The sequence below is a fragment of the Triplophysa rosa genome, linkage group LG1 (genome assembly GCF_024868665.1).
Source record: "Triplophysa rosa linkage group LG1, Trosa_1v2, whole genome shotgun sequence".
Lineage (NCBI taxonomy): Eukaryota > Metazoa > Chordata > Actinopteri > Cypriniformes > Nemacheilidae > Triplophysa > Triplophysa rosa.
In genome coordinates, this window is record NC_079890.1 from 27,153,601 (window position 1) to 27,176,995 (window position 23,395).

At 40.5% G+C, this 23,395-nt stretch overlaps 1 protein-coding gene across 12 annotated transcripts in view; it reads left to right on the plus strand.

Annotated features, from left to right (window-relative positions):
- Positions 1-23,395, plus strand: part of znf536 (zinc finger protein 536) — a 177,301-nt gene that overhangs the window by 133,784 nt on the left and 20,122 nt on the right. For 2 of the 12 annotated variants that reach the window (XM_057329411.1, XM_057329402.1), the window contains exons 6-7: positions 7,395-7,512; positions 8,025-8,075. The exons of the other annotated variants lie outside the window; for them this stretch is intronic. In XM_057329411.1, the coding sequence (XP_057185394.1) occupies positions 7,395-7,512; positions 8,025-8,028 (122 nt within the window). In that variant the 3' untranslated portion in view covers positions 8,029-8,075. The remainder of the gene's footprint in view (positions 1-7,394; positions 7,513-8,024; positions 8,076-23,395) is intronic. 12 annotated transcript variants of the gene reach the window in all.

A 23,395-nucleotide genomic window follows, 5' to 3' on the forward strand; every position in this document is an offset into this window, starting at 1 on the left:
AGCTTTTGAAAGGCCTCGTAATTTCGCTCTCTTTCACTCTTGTCTCGTACCTTGCTGATGTACAGTAAGCTTCATAATTTCCAGCGGGGAAAAAAGAGTGGTCGCTGAATAAAGGATCGGGTTCCAGTATGACAACAAAGGAAAGAAATATTCAATGCTAATGACAGCAAAACAATTATGCTATTCATAATATTCGACAGAAAAAAAGAGATCTCGTTAGAGGAAACCTTGGGAGAGAAGAATATAAAATGTTCTCACTGGTGCGGTAATCAGCGCATGCTACTGTTATTTTTATTCCCCTGTAGCCCGCCGTAGTCTGCATTTAATGACAGAAACCCTTAAGCTAATACTTAATAGATTTGCACCTCGACCCAGTGTTTTTTCCCTCACATATTTGATCTTATTATTTCTTTGTTTATGTTTTTTTTTCTCGACACAGACACAGACTTTGTTCAATTTGAGATTTTCCACATAGCTGTGTTGCTTGCGTTCCCCAGGTGATCTAAGATGTGAGAATCTACTCTCAGTGGAGTTGTACCGGTAGAACAACACTTCCTGCCTTCGCAGGGGCGCGCTTCACACACGCAACATAATGATGATGCTCACACACACACACACACACACACACACACACACACACCGTGTGACACGCGCACTCCAAATGTAATGAGAGAATATGCCCTGACTCCAGACGGCAGGCGCAGGAGTTAAAAAAAGAAAAAAGCACAAGTATGTCAACTTTTATTTGCTCTCTTATTCTACATCAATGGCAAACAATGCGACAAAGTTAATAAAACAAATACAGAAAACACAGTCAGGCTGAGGCGGCACCAACAGGGGTGTGTTTTGAGAGGTAGCGTAGCAATTACAGACTTCTATTACTGTCGTATACTTCTAGTTGCGGTTGTTGTGCTAAAGAAGAGCTGGTCCAATAAGCCACATTTGATTTAAACTTCAAATGAAGACGATGAAGGAAAGTTCCTTCAAATAGAAAGAGTGGAGGAGCAACATAAAAGAAAAGCGTTGTATGAGAAATAAGCCCACATTATGCCATTAGCTGTTAAAAAATGCACTTAATTCCTCTGTAGAGATGGAAATAAATCTCACGAGCTCACGCATTGTTCCACGCAAATCCCATCGAATGGATTTAAGATGGCGTATTGTTTATTAGGGAAATATGGGGGGAGGTGGGAGAGCTGCTGTTCTAATTGCAGTAATTTAATCAGGATTAGAAAGGTTACCTGGATGAGGCAGCAGCGCAAGGACACCGGCTCTTGTGGAAGCAGAGAATTCAGCGCGAGTAAAAATGCACATTTCTCGGTTTATGACGTGTTGATGTTTTGCGTTGATGAATTTACGGCGGAGCCCGAGCTGGCAGCGGTGGCACTCTTCTGAGGATAAATAAACAGAATGTTCTATTGTTTCTTTCTCTCTCACACACACACTCTATGTTTCTCTCACTCGCTCTCTCTCCCAAGCCTCGCTAAATAGGAAGCAAAGAGAATCCATTTTAATCAGATTAATAACTTGGTTGATCACATATAACCTAATTTTCATTCAGTGCTGCCCTTGTCCGCTGAGTCATATACAAAATGACCTTTGTGTCGCCACAGCGACCATAAAGCACAGTAAGTGCCATTGTGCTGTCAAAAAATAAAGAAGATGTTTTACATCATCGCAAAAGTTTAATGTGTCATTTTTTTCTAAAAATGTGATGCCCCTTCCACAAAAGGCCACCTTCCAATTGAGGGCCATTAGGTTGAAACTCGAGTTTCCTAGGGCTTGGGAGATGGGAACAACTTTCCTCCTGCATTCACAGTAATATGAATCGTCCTTTTAAAACAGATATGGTTACATATTCGTTTTGAAAGGTACAGTAACTGCCTCAGCTTTAGCTTTCTGCAACAGTAGGCCTTTTGTGTCCTCAAGAACTCAATAACTGGCCTGTGATCCCATTTTGGTTCTCTCACTCGAAACACACACATACTCAGACACACACACACAGACACTCAAGCTTGAACACTCTGCCTTCTCGTAGGATATTACAATTTGAAAGTATTTGAGCCTGAATGACGGCTGATGACAGTTGCGAGGCAAAGTCTGAAATCAGGTTCACCTTTTGCCTGCGTCTGTTCGTTCTCAAGTGGTGTTTCTGTTACTTTCAGAAGTTATTTTCTATTCCTTCATCAAGATAAATCTCAGCCTTGATTTACTGGTATGATTAGCAGTTTCAAAGGAAATCTGCTGCGATTTAATTATACACAGAAAGAAAAAAAGAAGAGGGAGAGAGACACACGGACACGCACACATGCATAGGCTTTCAGTCACACAGTTTTACGCGCACAAACAGGAAATATGAATGAAATATTTATGAAGTGGGTTGACGACTGCATGCACCCATATGTTTCAGCCTAACAGCAGTTTACGGCACTTCTAATGTGATGAGTTTCCACTGAAGCAAAGAACACTGATTTACAAATTATATAGGATACGAAGAGGAACGACAATGATAATAATTATTCATATTAATGCATTTTATTAAGCATTTTCCTCCAACAGTTTTGAAAACAGTTCTTGGATTTAGCCATGATAACCATCATCATTCTTTTATTTGATTAGTGAATAATTTTTCCTGCTGTAACGTGTTCTTTGTTTCTTTTCCATGCCTCTTGAAAACATTTTGTTTCATTGTTTAATTGTCTGTTCTGGAATCACACAGCCCTAGAAGATGAATTTTCTGCGTGATTCATTGTGCAGCAATTCTTGTAAAATCAGGCCTAGCATGTCTGTTTCCAGAATATGTAAGAACATGTTTTTTATAGCTTTTATAAAAGCCATGAAGCATGCAAAAAAAGGAGAAGGGTATTAAGCTGAGGATTAACACATACTTTAAGTTTAAAAAAAATGTTTTTATGTGAAACTTCATCCCTACTTATTCTGGCCAATCAGTGCTTTTACACGCTTTAAATTACGCATTATGTCCAAATTTAATAACATAGCTTTTTTCGACAATATCAGGGTAACAATTTTTTTGCAACCAGCTTTTAAACTCAGAACAATGGATAAGCACATAGCTGTATAATGCTTTTGTAAACAGAGAAAGAGAGTGTATAAAGCAGAGAAAAGCAGAAAAGGCGAGCTTGGCTGCTCCACTCCATCCATGTCATCCGTCTATCTTTGTATCCTTCCCCATAAAAAAAAAAAACAAGGGAGAGAAAACAAAAAAAATTGAACTAAATCTCTTCTCCTCATCGGTAAATCCTTGCTGATCAGAATGCGCCAGACCCTAACAGAAAAACATCATAGTCTGTCTCCAGTTCCTAATTCACTGCACAAGGATTGGTCACACTTTTTAAGTAGTGTCAGAATGGATTTCCATGTTGGTTGCGCTTTTAACTGGCGCTGCAAATGGGAGGCAAAATGTCTCTTTATTATCCAAAACAACAGTTCTTTTTCTCGCTCCCTCTTCTGTGTCCGTTTTAACCGCTCTTCCTTTTCTGTAAAGATGATAACAGCACCTCCCTGTCTGTTTTTCTTTTTTGTTGCAAGGTCAACCCAGCTGACAGTTGACAAACGATCTCAAGATGGCCACATCATCTGTCCTGTAATTTCTTTTAGGAGGGGGGGTAGAAAATGATAAGCTGAATGCCGTGTATCATGTTTTTTCTCTTCCGCTCGCCCAATTTTCCGCTCAAATCTCTTATCGGCTTATGAAAAGGACTGGTAAGCAGGTGAAACAGTGATTTTTTCATGCTTCAAAGTTGTCGCTGTGCTCTCACAGGCCCGAGATTGGTTCAAATCTCTCCGATCTGGACTTATCCTGTTTCTGCATCTTGGCACGGCGCAGGGATTCAGTATTATAGACAAGCTGGTCATCAGATGGGAGTTGGGTTTATTTCTGTGTCTCATCCCTCTCCGTTCTCCCTCCCCCCTCACTGGCGTCTCATCCAAGTTATGTCTCATTTTTTTCTACTGGACAGCTCCAACAGAATGCCCGAGAACTCCACGTCCTTGAGAAAAGAACAACTTTTCAGTCTAATACTTTGATTGATTATTTTTTCCCCTGTTGTCGTTGTTGTTCCGTTGCTTTTTTGTGACCGTCGTCTTAGTTTTCCTCTTCCCAAGATCATTATTCGTATTTATGCCGAAGTTGTTCGGGTGGGGAAGAGGCTTCAACTTCAGCAGTGACGGCCACTTTGACAAAACACAGAGTATGTTTTTAATTACCTGGATTTTTTATGTTGTTGTCATCTCCCCAGAAAGTACTGCTCTTGTTCTGATGTTCCTATTATGTTCTCATTTGAATGCCTGCTCTCCACAGGAAGTCCAACCCCTCCCCAGCCCCCCCACATCACTTCCACCAAGCCTCCAGTGTTCACCATTTCTGGTTTTTCATTATGCCTAATTGCATTAAGAGACATATCATAGTGGAGCGAGAGAGAGAGTAAGACGAGGTGTCATCACTTTCTAAAACACAATTAGGTAACACCTCATCAGGGGTTCTGTCTGCCTGTGGTTGACAGGTGTGTGAATGTTAGCAGTGTCGGTGTTGGCGGTGCACGGGCCATTGTGAGTGCTTGACAACTGTTCGTCAAACGGAGTGACAGGCGCTTCTTTGCGAGCACATTTGCCCGTCCGCTGTCACATCCCGATCAGCGCTTACAGTCAACATTCGCCACAATCAATACTCAATGAGGTGTGGCAAATGTACCTGGTGTTTGCGTGCGTGCGTGTGCTGGTTTAGGAGGGGGTCTTTAACGATAATGAAGCTGTTCCATGTGTGTCTTCCCTCCCTGTTTACTTCAACTTCATCTGACGAAATGAAACGGTTGCTTGTTAATCTGAGAAATAACATCAGCGAGTTTTATCAAAACGGAGAGAACAGAGAGATGCTGGGAAGCAGTGGTGCAAAAGTTTAGATTTTCACACCCTTGTTTCATTCTGCAACATTCTTTTTTGAAGCCATTCAGGAGATTTGATTCACAGTGTCATTGTGAACGTTTTTATTTAATCTAAAACAATGATGATGATTAATGAGGATGGTGACAGTGATTGCACGCATACAGGAAGAGTGTTTAGAATGTCAGCCATCTGCCTGATCTTTATCATACTAGCCCTTCATTCGGCCTGTACGAAAATAGATAAAACGGATGGAATAAAAAAGAAACAAGATGCCCTGGTCTTGGTAGCGCAACCTGATCATGTTTAAATTGACGCCTTCGGAAGAATTATGTGCCTGGTTCATTATAAAGCTATCCAGCATTATGCTGTATATTTGCTTGGCGTTTTGCTCCGAATGCAGTATTGGATATTGCACCTTAGAGCTGACACATGGAGACAAAGCCTGGAGAGCAAAAGTAATGATCACATATAAATATCAATATGAAAAAAGGGTCGTCGCTAAATAAGACGTATAGCTATTGATGTCTGAAGCGCAGCAATGTCAGGCGACGAGGAAGCGTGAAACGAAAAATAAGGAGAGAAAACATAATGCCTTCGTTTTTCAGAAGGACAAAAAAGACAAAAACGGTTAATCGAAAACACTCCAGAGGCATAAGAATCAAGCTGAGGCCGAGATAAAAACATAACCGCTCTGTGTGCCTCGCGAACAAAACCGTAAATAAATATATAATCAGTTAGTATTATGCAGGTTTGCTCGGAGAGGCATTATCTGTCTGCCGTTGCCTTCTCAAGTCAAAGAACATTTGACAGTGCAAGTCCCTGATGAAAAAAGGAGAGAGAGAGAAAGTTATGACTTCAAAAGTGTTTACTCGCCATGTTTTTTAATTTGTCTGGGCATATGCAGTTTATTTGCATTTCAAATACGCATATTTGAAGCAGGTGGTTTAAATGCCAAGATGCGAATTGATGACAATCACCTCTACCATAAGCGTCAAGGGAGCTGTACTCGCAGCTGACATTAAAACTAAACGAACAGCAGCTAAACAAACACGTCGAAATAGAACTCTGTTACCAGCGCAACCCCCCGCGCCCGCATCCTCTCTGCCCTCGCTTTTATTTTAATATTCATGTACATTTAAATATCAACCCATATAGCGAGATAGCTACGTGTCTTGACAGAATCGTGAGCGAGTGAGAAAGACAGAAAGAAAGTAAATACATCACATTTGGGTGCATATAAATCTATTCATCCGTGAACGGCATCAAACGCCTCCCCCCCTCTCCCCCTTCCTGGCCGTCGGTTCCATCGCTTCCATATTCATTTTTGTAATTTACAGCAAATCCAATAGCTGTCAATCACAAATTAAAAACTCCAAATTTACAACGGGGAGGAAACAGCTGCTTCTACGTTTACAGCAAGACCACTCTAAAATATTAAAGACATGTCACCCAGCTCTGTGCAGCCCTACAACTGCGGCCATCTGTTTTCTATTAAAACATTACACCGAAAAACGCTGCTATTTTCATGCTTTTAGATCAGCACAGGAAAGCGAGACTGACAGTGTAAAACCGCCCGACACGCTGTGCTTTTATCAACGGCCCTTTCCGACGTGTCATAATAAAAGGCTTTGTGTGATGCGGGGTGTATTTGCACAAGTCAGAGATGGAGCAGCGGAGGTCACATTTTATGGCCCCAGACGCTCGAGGACAGCGAGAGGGCTATCTTCCACTAATCTGCTGCTTTTCTTGTCGTTTCTATACTTACTTTGCTCTTGCTCGTGTGATGCAAAGAGTGGGTGTTGAAAAGAAATACGTTGCGAGTGATTTGATGACATTTCAGCGTTGGGGAGAGACAGTGAGAGAGAGAGAGGGAGCTTTCGAAAAAAAGCGATGCTGAAATATTCTGTTACGGCAGAGCAAAGAAGAATTACGGTCAGTGTCAAAGGTAAACAATTACAACATTCTGAGTCACTTTTTGGAGTCTGGGCAAAAGAGGATCATTGCTCCCACTCTAATAGGTAATTTCCTTTGTCTTCAGAGCAGTATTTCACATGTTGCCTTCCACAGGGTGGTCCCCTCCACAAAAAAGAAAAAAGAACGAGCGAAAGAAAGCAAGCGAGCAAGAAAGGAACGTGTGCTTGGCGCATGCATCAGAATTGTAGATGAGACGTTTTGTTCACCATCTCGAACTGCCAACACAGAACAGTTTGTTGGTGGTATGTGGAAAGGAAGCCTGTTTGGCAGATTTCTGCCAGACGAGAGAGGAAACTTTTCCGTAAACTTCAAACTGGATGTAGAATGAGATGGATGTTGTTGTCTGAAAGAAATAACATGAAAGGGCATTTAATTTAAGTTGCGAATGCATGATGAGCAGGGGCCCTCAAGTTATACAGTATCTGCTGTTTGAGTTGTTAGAATATCTGTGTTCTCCCCATGACAGAGACTTCATGATTAACAAGCTGGCTGTTTTTCTCTCACCCTCCATTTAAAAGAAAAAACCCCCACCGAACTCCTGCTGCTCGGAACGACATTTCTCTCCTCGCCGCCTCATCTCGACTCTCCCTCTCTTCCTTCCTCTCCTCCTCTCCTCGTCTATGGCAAGAGTCACAGGTGTGTGACAATAATTACACATACACTCAGAAAAATAATGTCATTTCTCTCCATTTAATAACTTAGCAGTAAAATGCAGAGGGGGAGCGCACAGGGAGAGCAGGCCTAAATCTTATCTGATACCCGGGCCCCTAACTCAATCATATGGCTCTTAAGAACAGGACACGGGCAGCTGGGGCTCACTAATATGCATGCAATATGTGTGTAAAACGATACGCTTTAATTTTGAGCCCACTTTAAGAAGCAACAAAATCTGTTTATACGTGAGACATTTAAAAAGAGGGAGGAAAAAAATAAAGCCATTTAACTCCCTCGTTCCCGCCAAGCTGTGACATCTGTTTAGTCTTTTCTTCATCCCTCTGCTCCAAACGCTCAATCCCAGGAAGACAGAGTTTTTAAAAACCCACTTTTCCTGCCTGCTGTTTATGCTAAAGCTCAGCGCTTTGAATCTGCGGAAATACAAGTTGAGAAAATGATGATTGCACGTGTTTATGTCTTTTCCTTTATTTCAGATGAACTCTGCTTCTTGCGGATTCGGTTTCAACTGACAGACCACCAAAAAGGTCCTTACTTTAAAATGTTTTTTTTTTTTTGTCTAGATTACAACTAAGAATTACATTTGATTTCGCCCACATGAAGAATTTTGCATGCTTTATTTCTAGTTAAGAGACCAAAGTGCACGCTACAAGACAGAAGCTTAATGCTGTGTGCACATTTATAGAGTCACAGTTTTTTGTTTACTGCTGTGTTGCAGATTATTTTACACGGTGGATCGCTTTGCAAGATTATTTTACCCCCCTTGTTATGATTCCAAAATTCTTTAAAGGGATAGTTGACCCAAAAAGAACAATTCTGCCATCATTTATGCACCAGCATGGCATATGTAACCCGTATATGCCTTTCTTCTGTGCAACACAAAAGACGATATTTTGAGAAATGTCAGTAAAATGGGGGCCAGTCTTGTTTGGTTATCAATGATCTTCTTTTTTTTTGTGCATAAGGATGTCATATACTGTAGGTTTGGAATGACATGAGGGTAGTAAATGATAAAATGTTTTTATCTTATTTGCACAGAACAAACAAAAGAACAGTAAAAATACTATATGTATGAGGAAGTGCTTGAATTCGATAAAAATAATTTGCCTTCACCTCCCACCACTTACTATTGCCCATTCCTGCTCTCTCGCTAGCCAGGACACCTGATGCACCCCAGTTTGAAAATTGTAATGGCGTTGTGTCTCACAGGCTCACACTAGTATCATGTCAAGTTGACTATGATGTGTTTTTTGTCATAGACAATTTAAAGACCTAAACATAAAGAGCGATGAAGTGTGCACTTGGCTTAAACAATAGTTTCCCGTGCCGTACGCTTTTATGTGAAGCAGTCCCATCAAACCTATGAGAGTTAGTGGGATGTAATTGGCTGGTTAAGGCTGTTGGTGTGTATGTGCATACTGTATGTGTCGCCACAGGGCTCTCCCAGAAAGCAGGAAGTATGAGAGAGTGAGGAAGAGAGGGGCCTGTGGGGGAAAGACATACATGGGAGGAGGAGGAGAAGAGCGAGAGGAAGGGGGGTTAAACTTCAAAAAGCCTCTGACACATGCTGCCGCTGGCCCTGACCACTCCACAGATGCTTTTGTTCATTGCTTCTTACTCTCTCTCTCTCTCAGTTACTCCTTCACTCTCATTCCCTGTGTCTTTGGTGATATGCGCCGAGTACAGATATCAAAGTCGCGCTGTCTGTTAAGACTTCAAACTGGGGGCCCCGTCCGTCAACCCCAATCATATCTGTGCCCCGCTTACAGACTGGAGTGGAATATTTGATCTGTTCTTTTCTGGAGGATCAACGATCAGGAAGACGGGCAGACATAAGAGACATTGTGGAGGGGGTGTTGTTAAGACTGAGGGTGTTTGTGTGTGTGGGGGGGTTAAAAGCAGCCCACTTCACTGCCCTTCACTCAAGCTAACTACAAAGAGTTGAGCCACGAATGCTAAAGGGATAAAGAGTGCTTTGCTCTTCACCCTGTTGTATTTTACCAGCATTTGACATCTGGCTGTGAGACCAGGCACTCAGCAGATAGAGTCTGTTACTCTATGGAGACATTTACACAGTTCTTGTTGTAGTGATGACAGTAAGCATTGTGGTTTACATGTACCTTAAGTCTTCAAGGCAGCTTACTGTGGCATCATCTGACAGCATTATCTCCGGCTGTTGGGTCTGTCATATGACCACTCCCAACGTAAATCTGTGGAAAGTCTCTAAAATCACATGGATTGGATTGAATCTAATATAGTAAACTGTGTTAAGTGTATTAGTGTTACACTCTTAAAGGGTATACTAAATAAACAATTTATCATCAAATATTCTAAATCTTTAATAAGCACACAGGCAGGACATGTGTAGAACTTGTGAATGACGGGTGTTCCAAATCTAGAAATCTGTGGAGCTTTCTGCAGAGTTCCATATGCACAGATTCTGTGTGGGCCTGGTTATGACTATTAATAAATCCAGACATGTGTCACATAGATAGAGGGTAGTATTCTTAGCTCTTAAATCCTTTGTCTGAGAGATCAGACCCCGTATAATTACCCATCACATTAGAGTGGGAGGCTTTGACCCCTGCATACACACAGGCGCCAGGAACAGCTGTAGGTGTTCACCAGGGCAAGATGTTTTTAGATCTTTGTATGAAGGTGTATGTGTAAATCCATGCGAAACATGTTCAGGATTCCTTTAGACACATTAACAGGATTCAAGTCTTCAGTTGTGATATTTAAGAAATGTTTCAATTCAATAAAAAATGCTTTGAAAATATAAGCAACAATGAAAAGCAAAGGGAAACTTTATTAGGTATCAATATCCGACCCCTCCAGGATTCTTCTAAGTGATGCCAGCTTGTGATTGGCTCTCTGTCCATCGGCAGAGACGTTCCTGCATCCTGCACGTGTGAGAGGGTTGGGTGTCTGCCCCTCCGTGCAGTGTGAAAAAGGGCACTGAGTGCACTAGGAATCAGTCCACCCATAACTCTTTTTCCATTCTTAATCACCCCATTTAAAGCCAGAGATGTGAGGCCTTTCTGACTCGCACCTGCTCTAATCATCACTATATCCTTTAAGAGTGTGTATGTGTGATGTATGTTTTTAGACTGACAATCCTTTATTAGTGTGTGTGTGGTCAGTTGGTGTCAGCAATTGGTGGTGATCAGTGTGGGTTTCATAATTGTCACACCCTCTATCTAAATAAATAAAAGGACACATTAATCTCATTGTGCATGTTGTACATAACTTTATAGGTTTTTATCACAAACTAATAATAAACAATACCTTTACAGCCTTAATTTGTGTTAATATGAATATCTACTTATTATATTTGAACTTTAAATATTTACTGTGTTAAATGCTCAAATGAACTAACAATAAAAATTATTATAGTTCATTTATAGATGGTTTCAAAGCAACAACATAAACAAACGTTACTGCACATGCACGCTTTTGTGGCCCAAACTGAACTTCCGGTACACTTCCGCGAAGAATAGAGTCCCTGTAGATTATTTCTGAAAACAAGCAAAAGAAATAACAATTAAATGAGCTAGCAAGTCTAGCCAGTATTTTTTGGGTTACCGGTAAAAACTATCACTTTGCTATACACTTAAATGCAACAAGTTATACATGCACAACCCATTCAACAAATTGTTTATTTAATACAATTATTATCCAATAAAATATTTATATAAATCAGCCTAACATTAATATAAATTGATTAAAATATAAATAGTTATATTTTAGCTACTAGCCAGACCGATAAACAAACTTGGACCGGAAGTTAGCTTCAGATCATGCATTTGCATCTGATGAAACCATCTATAAATTAGCATTAATCCATATTGATGCTGTAAAAATATTGTTTAGTATTGATTTGTGATATCTAATGCAATAATGAATGTTTATGTATAACAATATTGTGAGATCTTTACTAAATTTTATTTGATGGATTACATTTAGTTGACTAATAATTCACTAACCATTTCAACACCAACTTAATTTAACAGCGATATGATTACCTAAATCCCTATCAGAAGTCTAGTTTCTGGTGAAAACACACTTCCTGATGAGCATCTATTTATTTCACTATATAGACTTTGATCATGCACACCTAATTAACACAGGGATGTGTGTGGACACATGCGGACATCATCACAGAAGGGGTGAGAGAGATGGACGCATGAAGCGAGAAAACACACATGGCTTGTATAAAGGGTCGTAGCTTGTTTTTGGGCCGGCAGTAGGTATAGAGTGCAAAAAAAGAGAGAAGAATCGGGACCAGTTATCTTCCGATTTCTCCCCAAGCCCTGCGACGCGGCTAAGTGAGCCTCAACTGACCAGAAATGATTTGCCTCTGTCTGTTAAACACGTAATGGAGTCATTTAACTAGTCAAATTAGAAGCTGCAGAGATGCCGCATGCTTCATTACTGGGTTCCAATGGGCACCATTTTACATTTACGTCAGGAATGATTTCAGGGCAAATTAATGTTTTTATTGTCTTACACAAATACGCCCCCAACACATAAAAGAGCAGCTCCCCCTACAGGTCATTGACCAAAACTGACTAAAGCCAGAGTACAGGGACGTACTTAGAGTGGTCAGCATTGAAAATAAGTGCTTAACTAACGGAAAATATAGGCTGATCTTGTATAATTATACTAATATTTTTACACATATATTTAAGATCGAACACATTAAGCATTACATTTGACTAAAAGTACCATTTGACCATAAACAGATGTAAGGAAAGCACAGAAACTGTAGTTTGATGTGGTCGACAGCTCTGGACCTCATTTACAAAATTTGGACATTTCAGATTACAGACGATACACAGGCTCGCTCGGCCCTGCCCCACGGTGTTGTTTGATGCGTGTGGAGTTCTGTTCAATATTTGTCTTCCTGTGTATGAAGGCGGGTAGTGGGTGTCGCCACAGAGTCATTTGTCCAGTACTGACACACTGTTTAAAATGGCTTTGTGCTTTTTTTATGCCGTTTGATTATTTTTGACGTGTTATTTTGGTATGGTTTTGCTATCCGGACTTTATATAACAAAAACAAACATAGCCTGACTGTTTATCTTCATCAAGAACAAAGCAGTTTTGTATATCAGAGCTAGATTTGTTTTTTATAGCATGTGCAGGGTGAGTAATATAGTTGGACTTCATCCGTGTCTCAATGCCGAAAGAGCCGTAATAGATTTATAATAAAATGGCTCTTTTTCATCCATGTGGCTCACTCGAATGTCATCCCGCTCCTTTTGGCCGTTTCTGCCCGTTCGTCTTTACGTTTCAGCCATCGGAGCAGTTAGATATTGACACACATAAGCGCGGTGTGACTGACACACATAGCCACGGCTCTTTGTAAAAGAGAGAAGGTGAGAGAGCAAAGAAAGACAGAGGATGCCCCTCCTTACAGCCCCTGTTGTGCTTGACACTCTGTCGATATGGGTTCACCCAAACACAGCGTTTGATCCCCTCTCTAGGTCGGCAGACTTTGAGGCAATGAGCTGCTGTTTGCTCTGTGATATACAGCCGTACGTAAACGTCATCTGCGCGTGTGTCGTCCCACAGACAGCCGCGTGGCTCCCAGAGCTGCCTCGATGTGATAACCCCGCTGTGAACCCCACTTTCTATCACTGCATTTTATACAGCTCTGGCATTCACTTCTCAAGCGTTTGCATTCGCTCTTAAGATCTCTGCTACAAAGCAAACATGAGAAAATAATGTTGAATGTCTGATGATAGACTTAATGTCAGCAACCGCTGAATTATTGTTTGAATAAAGGGCTAGCACGGTATAGAGTGATTTGTGCCTTCCACAGTTCATTTAGATGTTCCCACATGAAGCACATTTTTTAGGTTACCTGACAAAACATTATTTACAGTGTTTATAAACACATGCATCCAGCATTATCGTTTGTTATTGTTTATCATTTTCAGCTATTAAAACAAGACAAATAGAGGACATCAAACCCTCCATCTCTCTGTCTGCCTTTGCGTCATTAGTTTCTCCTCTTTCTGTCGTTTTTTTTTTGCCGTCTGCTATTTATTTATTGATCGTCAGACTGGCTGGTTATCTTTGCATGGTGGGCAGTTATAGATGAATGCACAGAGCATTTTCATCTGAACAAGAGATCGTTGTGTATTGTGGTCCCCCTCCCACGTTCTTTGGCGTTGTGATGGGGAGAGGGGTCGAAATCGGAACAAACGCTGCCATTTCCTGTCATCTATGAGCTTTGGTTAGTGAATGGCTTCGAAAACAAACGGGAGACTTAGAGATGTCATAAAACATAAAACCCCCATAAAACCCCTCTCCTGTTTTCAACTACTATAGTAGTTTTGAAAATAGCTATTACTGTGGAGACACGGTGTCTTGATGGTGACTGTAGATCAGGTGGTGATGTACAGTAAAGAGAGTTTATACCATGGTTCCACACATAACTGGGGCAAGGCTTTGATTTCTGACTTGATAAAGATACAAACAAACACTTGTCTTTGAGTTCTCAAGACGTCTCAGGTTCTTTGCTCTGTTCATCGATGTGTTATCTGAAGCTGTGCAGTGTTAAGTGTCATAAGCTGACAGTGACCTGTTTAGTACATTTTTTATGTCTTTACCTTTTAATGGAGAGCACACGTGAATTTATAGTGTCACAGTATCCCTAGACTGAATTTTTGAGACATAGGTCAAATCATATCCCATCACATGCTATTTGTTTTTTTAATTTTTTTTTAATAAAGTAGAGACATCCCTAACATGTTCTTTACTTTATGTGCTCATTCACTTGGTTTTCTTTTACTTGGTTTTTAAATTGAAATTATGACATTACATTATAACTCACTGACTAAAACCTGCTGTCCACAGATTATAACTCAATACTTAAACATAAAATATTGTATATTACATAAATATTGTATTATAATACAAATATGATATATTATGTACATTTATAAATATAAAATATTTGTATATTTAGAATAGGGCTGTCAAACGATTAATCGTGATTAATCGCATCCAGAATAAAGGTTTGTGTTTACATAACATATGTCTATGTACTGTGCATATTCATTTTGTATTTATAAATACAAACACATACACAAGTATCCATATTTAGGAAATATTTACATGTATTTATTTATATTTACCAATAATTGAAATGATATATAAATGTTTATTAATTTTTAGATTTTTCTTAAATATATGCATGGATGTGTACGTGTTAATAAATACAAAATTATTATGCACAGTACACAGATATATATTATGTAAACACAAACTTTTATTCTGGATGCGATTAATCGCGATTAATCTTTTGACAGCCCTAATTTAGAAGTGTGTGTGTTTTAAATATATAAATTAATATAATATTAATGCAATGTTAATTTAAGAAAAATAGAAAAAATATATACTGTAAAAATGTTTTTGCTAGAAGAGGAAAATGTTTAATGAATTAGTTTATTCGTCACATACAAAACAATACATAGTACGACATGCAGTGAAATGCTTTTTCGACTGTCCGAATAGAGTAGAAAGGAAGGAAGGTTAAACTATATATAGACAATATATAAATATAAATGGTGTAGGGGAGTGGGGAAGTGTCCATGTAAAGTGCAGGTGCTGTGCAATATATGTATATGTAGTATACGTATATACTGTATATATATAAACCTCGTTTCTAAGTTTTCAGGTTGTTCTCAAATTTATTCATGAATTTATGAATTTTGTAAGTCTTCATCTAAAAGTCTTTCATCTACATTTTACTTGTTGAGTTCAACAAGGTCACAGAAGCTGTCGTGTTTATTTTCTGTCAGTATATGTCAACTCGAAATATCACACAAATTATTTTAAAAGATTTTAGGTTGGTAATGTAATGTCTAGGAAGACCATAAATTATTATTTTTTTTTGTGACGTGACTATAGATTAAACATGAACTAAAAATACGAGCTGCAAATCCGTTCATATCAAATTTCCAACTACCTTTAAGGGAATGCAAGAAAACAATAATTTTATATTTTTTTGTGAACACTGGACTCCTTATTTTTGATGTGATGTAGTGGTGTTGACCCATGAGAAGCAAGGAAAAAACTCTTGTTTTCAAACTGTGAAAACAATCTGGGTTTAAACCCAAACACAAAATGTATTCAAATTCGCTAGAAAACCTTTTGTGTTAGTTTGCAGCCTATTTTATCCCTCTACTCAAGAATCACTGCCCTGAAAGTGTCTTGTGATGCGTTTAATAAGAGAAACCATGAAATGAATGTTGATTTGGTGTAGCGTTGTCTTTTATCGGAGATTGTGTTGTGCCGTTAAGGTTAAGTCTCTGACAGATTGCGTGGCGGAGTGAGCCGTGTCAGCAGGAAGGGTTGCAGCCTGGACACACCGACACATCCAGAAGGTTCTCCACAGGATTCTGACGGACTGCAAATGCTGGAGTAGCTTTCCAGGGTTCCAGCGGACCTCCGAGATCAAACGAAGCAGCAGGAGTGTGAGAGAACGAGAGATGGCTGAGGGAAGGGGGTGGGGGGAGAGGGTCGTGAAAGACGGTAGGAGAAAGAGAGATAGAGAAGTAATGACATTTCTGTGACAGGGGTGCGGAGTGATATTCTGAGTCCTCTCTCTCATCCAGTTGCTGGGAGTGGGTGGGTCCAGTGCCAAACCCAACGGTTCCCACAATCCAGCTTTCTGAAAAGATTCATAATTACTCTTAAGAAGGTAATAGTGTCAAATGAATGCCTCAGGGAACAAAGGATCTTATTATGCTTGCTTGTCAGCATGTATGTGTGTGCGTGCGAATGTTCTTGTGTATTTCGGTCATCTATTGCGATTTCTTCGGGACGAGTAGCACGTGCTAGACGATGGGAAAGGGAAAAAAAGATGGAGAAGGAAACACAGTATAGTTTTACCCAGGCTTCAAAGGTCTCTTGTGTTTACTTAGGAGCTGCATGTTGCTCTTGACGATTGTTTTCAACTTTTCGTGCCTTTTGTAGTGCAGCAGAGTTCACAATAACTGAGCGAGAGACCATCACTCTCACACACACGTCTGAGAGCAGAGAGAAGTCTTCTTATTGGAAAATCTTTCAATAAATCAATGTGACTTTAAACACATTTCCCCGGTGACACCCCTGACCTGATAAGAACTCCGCTAATCTCTTTTGAGGCTGTCAGAGTGCTTTGAACAAAATCTAGTTCGCATCTATCAGCGAGGTTATTTGTCAATGACTTATAATCCTAGGTAAATTTCACTGGTTTTATATTAGAGGAGGCTAATGGTTCTCATGTCTGAAGTTTCTCAGGCTTGGGAAAAAGGAGGAGACCAAAGTGGAACAAAAAGAATGTTATGGATCTGCCTGCCAAAAACAATGGGAGCAGGGAAAAGTGAGGAAAACCGGATAATTGTTGCGATTGTAGTGAAATTTAAAACAGAATGAAGCCCCGTCTCGGTTTATTTGACTTGATATAGTTTTATTATTTTTATTTACATAGTTGCCGCCGCTGTTTTCACTTGCCCGCCTTTATGTGCACGCAAAAATGATTTGGCTCTTGAGAAAGCGTGCCGTGTTTCGTTCCAGCGAAGGCAGAGAGCAATCTGCATCGAGTCGAGGCCTACTGGGTAATTTATGAAGTCTCAATTAGACAAGCACACAAAATAATGATTCTCAAAAGCGCTTTGTCCAGCACACGGCGTATTAGATGCTGTCCATGCTTATTAGACCTGCCTCTCGAACTTCATGAACAGCATTCTCACATGAATTATTAATAACACATTTGAGAGACTTACTGTTCCTTAACTGCCCGTGGAAGCTGCTATTTAGGTCGAATATAGACTAAAAAGCATTTATAATTGATGAAATGATTATATCTAAACAGAGGAGGTCTTTAAAGAGTGCAAAGAGGATTTCTAACAATGAAATTAATGCTTTTTTCCCTGGTATTGTCTAAATACTGTAGACCAACACTTGTTTTCATGGGAAAGTACTTTCATATCTGCCAACTCATGCTTAGTCTTTAGTGAGGACGTTTGATGTTCTGTTGTTTACAGGTTGTGTCAAAAACTAAAAAGCCTTGCCTTAAGTGTTTACACTGCACGTAAATAGTTTGATGTTTCATATTCAACAGTACTTTACTTTTGCTAGTAAATAAATAAAAGGTAAACAAAGGCTCCAGTTCTGGTGCGTGCACAACACTGAATTTCAATACTCGTACTCGTTTGTCACCGTGTTTATGAGTTCTGCAGATCTCAGGTGTATTTTTCCATCGAATTCCCATGATTGTCTGTCTATTAGAAGGAACAATAACTGGCTTTTATGTCATTATGATGTCACTCTTGTTTGTTTCTTCTAATGGCATCATTAGGTTGGCATGATTAGGCACTTGTGTGTGTGTGTGTGTGTGTAATGGAAATACATTCACGTTTATTAGAGATACGAGTGGTCTGTCTAAACCAACACACTTTTTTTTGTTGCTTTTTTTTTAAATAGAAAGAATACTTCAAATATTTTAGCAAGTAGTAATGTGTGGTTGAATTGTACATGTGTCCGTTTTCCATCGAATGTAAAAAAAAACTAAATTAAAGGGGCAAAGCTTTCGAATCCAGGGTTCAGATGCCTGCAGCCTAAGTAGGGATTAAGAAGGCCCATACAAGACCTATGAATAAAGTAAAGTGCTTCAAAGAGAATCCACAGGTCCTAGACAAGCAAAGCAATGGATTCATTATATGTATTGTCTTTGTCCTGTCAGATCTGCAGTCTCATGCAAAATCAATATTACCCTGCGTGGTCATATTCTTTGGCAGACATAACTGTGATTGACCATATAGATACGTATATTGTATGTCTGGAAACAATTGAGATTGCCAAATAGGTAAAACATGTATCCGTGTGCATGTGTCTGTATGTAGCAACGTACCTATTTTTTTACCATCCATAGGAAACAGGATAAATCAATATCCTGTCTGAAGCAGTCTAATACAGCTCCCCCTTCACACACCTTCAAGTCCACCTTTTTTTAAACATGGGAAATATCTTTCACCAGTTCCACATTCCCACAATCAAATTGCCATATTTTACAATCACCTGAGAGCTGGAGTTCTCATCCATCTGACAATGAAGCTGCAAATCTTGTCGTCCTAAATCTCTTTCGCTTTAACGTGCGGCGTAATGTTCTCAAACCCAGCGCTAACCTCTTGGCCGCTCTGAAGAAACATCTGCGTGGAGCGAGGGGCTGTTTTGGCCGGCGTTTCCTCACATATGCGGAAAAATTGAAATGTAAATAAGAGCAGATTCATAAATACTGCTGTCTTAATTGAGACCCAGTAAGAGTAAGTAGCAGATGTTAGATCAGGAACTGTTGAATCATCAGAGACCAGTGGGGAAGCAGGCAAAATCATATCACACAAAAAAAAACTCAGCCAGGTGCTCGCGATTTTCCCGCACTGCAATCCGTGAAATGTGTGCGCGTAGATGTGTGCTCGCGTGTGTGTGTCATGTATGGATTAGGAATCATTTCCTTTCTCTTCATCAAAAACAAACGAAATGTGGAGAAAAATAGAAACGCCACTGACTCCGGAGGTGCCTGGAGTCACAATTCAGATCTGTGCGTGAGAATAAAGGGCTGTTAAGACAGAACTATCATCGCTTAAGCTGTGACACACACTCTCTCGCTCTCATCTCAGTCCAAACTCGAAAATGAACACAGGGAGACGCAAACCTAGTTTCTATCACATGTCACAACCAGCAAAAGCCTGTCAGCCTACATTCCCACTTAAAACATCCAAATCTCTCCCTCGCGTTCTCCCTTTCTTCTCTTACGAGAGACTGTTGCTTGATCTAAGGAGAGTATGTACTAGCTGCGCTCGCTTGTGTGGGACCGCTCTCATGATTTCCTTCCCCCCTGGAAAACGCGGTGTGTGGATGTCAGCTTCCCTCTGATAGCTGCTGTGTTGGGACTGCTGAGGGGAACCGGAGAGAAGGTGGCACTGACAGGTCCCGCCGAGCAAGATAAAAGGAATTCTTCTGTTTCTGCGTGCTCTCTCTCGCTCGCTCTCGTCTTTTCTCTTTTCGTTCTCTCTGTTTCACAACATATAAAGTGACTGACAGTGTGGCACTAAAGGGACGTCGTCTGGAGCCGTCTGACTGACTCAGACACGGCGTTCAGTGCTCCGTTCCCTCGGCTGAGGGCTACGACGCTACACAAAATTAGTAAGCGAGAGCGGCGCGACGCTCGCGCGAATAATAGCAGCGGTAGCTCTGGGGAGCCCAGACTCTTCTAGATTAGGGCTCACAATTAATACAACACATACACGAGACACAGGGAGACAGGCTTGCTGAACACAAGCAACGCTCCTCAGATCCAAGAGGAACATCTCTGATGCCTAGTGTTTATGAATGAGGTTTCGTCTGGCCGTTTTGGGATGAGCTCAACTTTTTACGTTTCTTTAGCTTTTGTAAAACAGTCTGTTTGTTTTGTTGGAGTCATTACTATTTTTTGCACGTTACGTAAGAAGCAAAAGAAACAAAGCATTTCACTGAAACGTGGAACGAAGGAAAGAAAAAACACAGGAAACCTCTTTGATATTTTGAATGTTTCGCTTAGACCGCAGTACGATGAGATGAAATGCGAATGGAGACTTTTGCTTATCTTTTTTTTTTTCCGATTTTTTCCCTCAGTTTATGCAGAGCTTAGGTTGTCTGACACGGGTTTTCAGATCTCAACAATACCGCAAAGTACGCTCAAAAAAGTGTCAACTTTAGAGCAGTAAAATTTGCTCTGTGTAACTTCATGACCATCTGTGTGTGTTTGTGTGTGTCTTGGTGTATACGAGTGAGTTGACTGCTATTGTGTGTGTTTGGTCTAATTAAGCAACTCGTTCTCACCCCGTGTCGAGTCCTGCGAAATAAAATGCATGATTTGTTCTCAAATGGTCCTGATGAACCAAAAATGACCTCATGTCTTCCTGTTGTCAAACAAAAGGTTCTTTTAAAAAACAAAAATAAGGAGGGGGGAGATAGGATGGGAAAAATCCGCAGCAACCCAAATCTCATCAGAGAGAATCTGAAATGCGCGCATTTAAGAGAAACAGACAATGTCAACTTTCACCAGCGGCCCTGCCTCGACCTTGTTAGCAGGGCACTCTGGTAATCTGCTCCTAATGATTTTTCTCTTTTCCTTTTCTCCCTCTCTCATTCCTCCTCTTCCTCTTTTACATTAGACCACAGCTTGTGCCTGAACCGCAGAGTGTCACAGTCATTTAAGACGCAGCCCTTAAGATTTTTTCCTCCGCACATTCCAATGCCATTATGTTACATTGTTGCAGAATAAAGAGTGGTATTATGTTCCAGCAGTACAGGGCACAAGTGGACTGAGTTTTTATCTGCTGAACGAATCAATCAGGATTATGTCAGTTGAAAAGAATCACAGACTGCAGTCGCCAGAGGATAGGGCCTGTTAGTGTATGCGCCGCTTCATGCGCATTTAGGGATAAATATACGTATGAGAGAAATGCGACCGCATACTATAAGTTGTTGAGTGAAGTGTCATTTCTGCTAAAAGATCTGTGTTTTATCTTACACTGTCCTCTCACAGTGAGAGGATTCTGAGGACACTAATTATCATTTCAGCAGAAATGATTAGGAGATCAAATGGAGATCGAATGCCATTTCCTTCCATTAATGCGGGGGGTTTAGTGCGGCTGTCATGCCGTGGCCATCGCCGGGCCTTTGGGAAAACAGCGATTGAAGAATGGGGAGAGGCTTAGAGAGGAGACCAGGGCGGGGCTTGGCAGAGGGGCACGGGAAATATTCATAACAATAGCACGCAGAAACAGAGATAAAGACGCAGATGACCTCGGGAGAGATTGAAAGATCTCTGAGAAGTAATATAGCAAGAAATCTGAGACGGAAAAGGATTTCTCCGTAACGTCCGGATGAGATGGGCATACTTGTGTCTGCTCATAAAACATGTCTCATTTTATTTATTTAGCGACTCAGCTTGTGTTCGTCTGTTCTCACTGGCTCACGTGCCGGGGTGGAGGTCGTGGCCTGAGGGTCTCACCCTCTGGTGCCCTCACAACCTGCCAGTGAATGAGCACACAAGTGAATAGACATTAGTAATGTGTGCTGCATGAAAAGAGCACATTTCTTTCCTGCTAGTCAAACAAATTGTCTCTTTGAATCCATAGCACCCGAGCTGTTTCTCTCTCTCTCTCTCTCTCTCTCTCTTTCTTTAAGTAGCTTTGAAACATCCGAGCGAGCAAAGAGATTTTTATTGTAATAGTGCAAAATTTTAGATATTGCTTAAATAGCTTCTCCATGGCTTGGTTGAAACGGCTGATGGAAAAATTCAAAGTGCTGCATAGCCATTTGTATTGTATTTATGTATTGCAAAAAAAGGTAATAGATCAAGCACATTCCATTATCCCCTTATAAGATCATTAGCAAATATAATTAGATATGAAAAGAAAGTAATTTGGGTTAGAGAGGGAGAAAAGCGCTATCAGGCACAGAAGACAGATTGCAACATCAGTGTTTGGCTTTAAATTGCTCAGTGGAGGTAGTATCAGAGTGAGAATCTCTGTCCCGGAAATAGAATGAGTCAGGGAGCAAGACATATCCACATTCGAGCCCTCGCTTTTCTCTACAAGACCAGTTTGAATCGAGAGCATCTCATTTCCTCTTGATGTCAGACCCGATTCTGTCCGCTTTGCATTGGATGTATACAGCGCTTCGGATCACTGCGGGTTGCTCTCGTTCAGGGTGAGACGCGTGAGACAAACAGTTTTTCTATCATAATTCAGATTCTGTTTTGTCGTAACCTCTGTCAACTGAGGCAGGTGCCTCAGAATAACAAATACACAGTGTTTGTTTTACCTTCGCGATCCTCCTTTCTAAGCGCAACACAGTCACTGTATGAAGAGGAGAGGAATTTCAAGTGTGCCGCATGATTTTTTTTGCTCCTTACAACCGTATGCTTATTTAAAGGCAATCTGAACCCACACAACCACCAAACATGCAATTCTGCTGTTTCCTGCAGAAACATTGGGTTTCTTTTACGTTTTGAGGGCAAAAGGGGGGTGGGGGGGTGGGGTTGTGCGCAAGGATTCTTCTAGTCTTTGTGAATCGCTACAAATGGTATTCATAAACATCCTGTATTCATTAAAACCGTCTAAAAATATGATTTGGGTGCACTTCCTTGCGTTCAGCCTTCTTATATGTGCGCTTGTGTGTGTGTTCGCACACTGACTCATATTTACATAAATACTGGGCTGTACAATGAGGTCTACCTTTGCCAAAAACAACTATTTTCCAGCAGCACCGGACGCCTGGGAGAGAACAAAGCCACACTCCGTGGCAGAGTGTGTTGTGTTTAGGAGGAGATGGTGAACCACATCACTTACATCTACACTTCATTCATATTGAAAAGCAGACTTTGGGACTAGCAAAAACATCTGAAGTCTTTCTTTAAACAGGGGATATAACGAATAGACAAACCACTTAGGAACTACATAATGTGGTAAAAATATCAGTCAAACCAGCCGGAGACCATGTGCTAAATAAATGTTCCCTAGTCATTTCCATAATGTATGTTCTGATGCTTATCTGATTGCTTAAACATGTTTTCAAAAGTTTAGCAATTCATATCCTCACATTTTCCTCCAATTAGGTGACCCCTGATTTAAAGAGAAACCTAAAACGAATAGCCCTTTGAAAATCAAATATAAGCTAAGTAGATTTCATGGTGAAAAATAGAATACCTGAGGGAGGCCGGGGTATAAAGTGGTACTGTTTTTAGTTGTTTTTTTTTGTAGGAGCTGCTCTCCGCCATAACTTTGTGGTTGGGGAATAATAA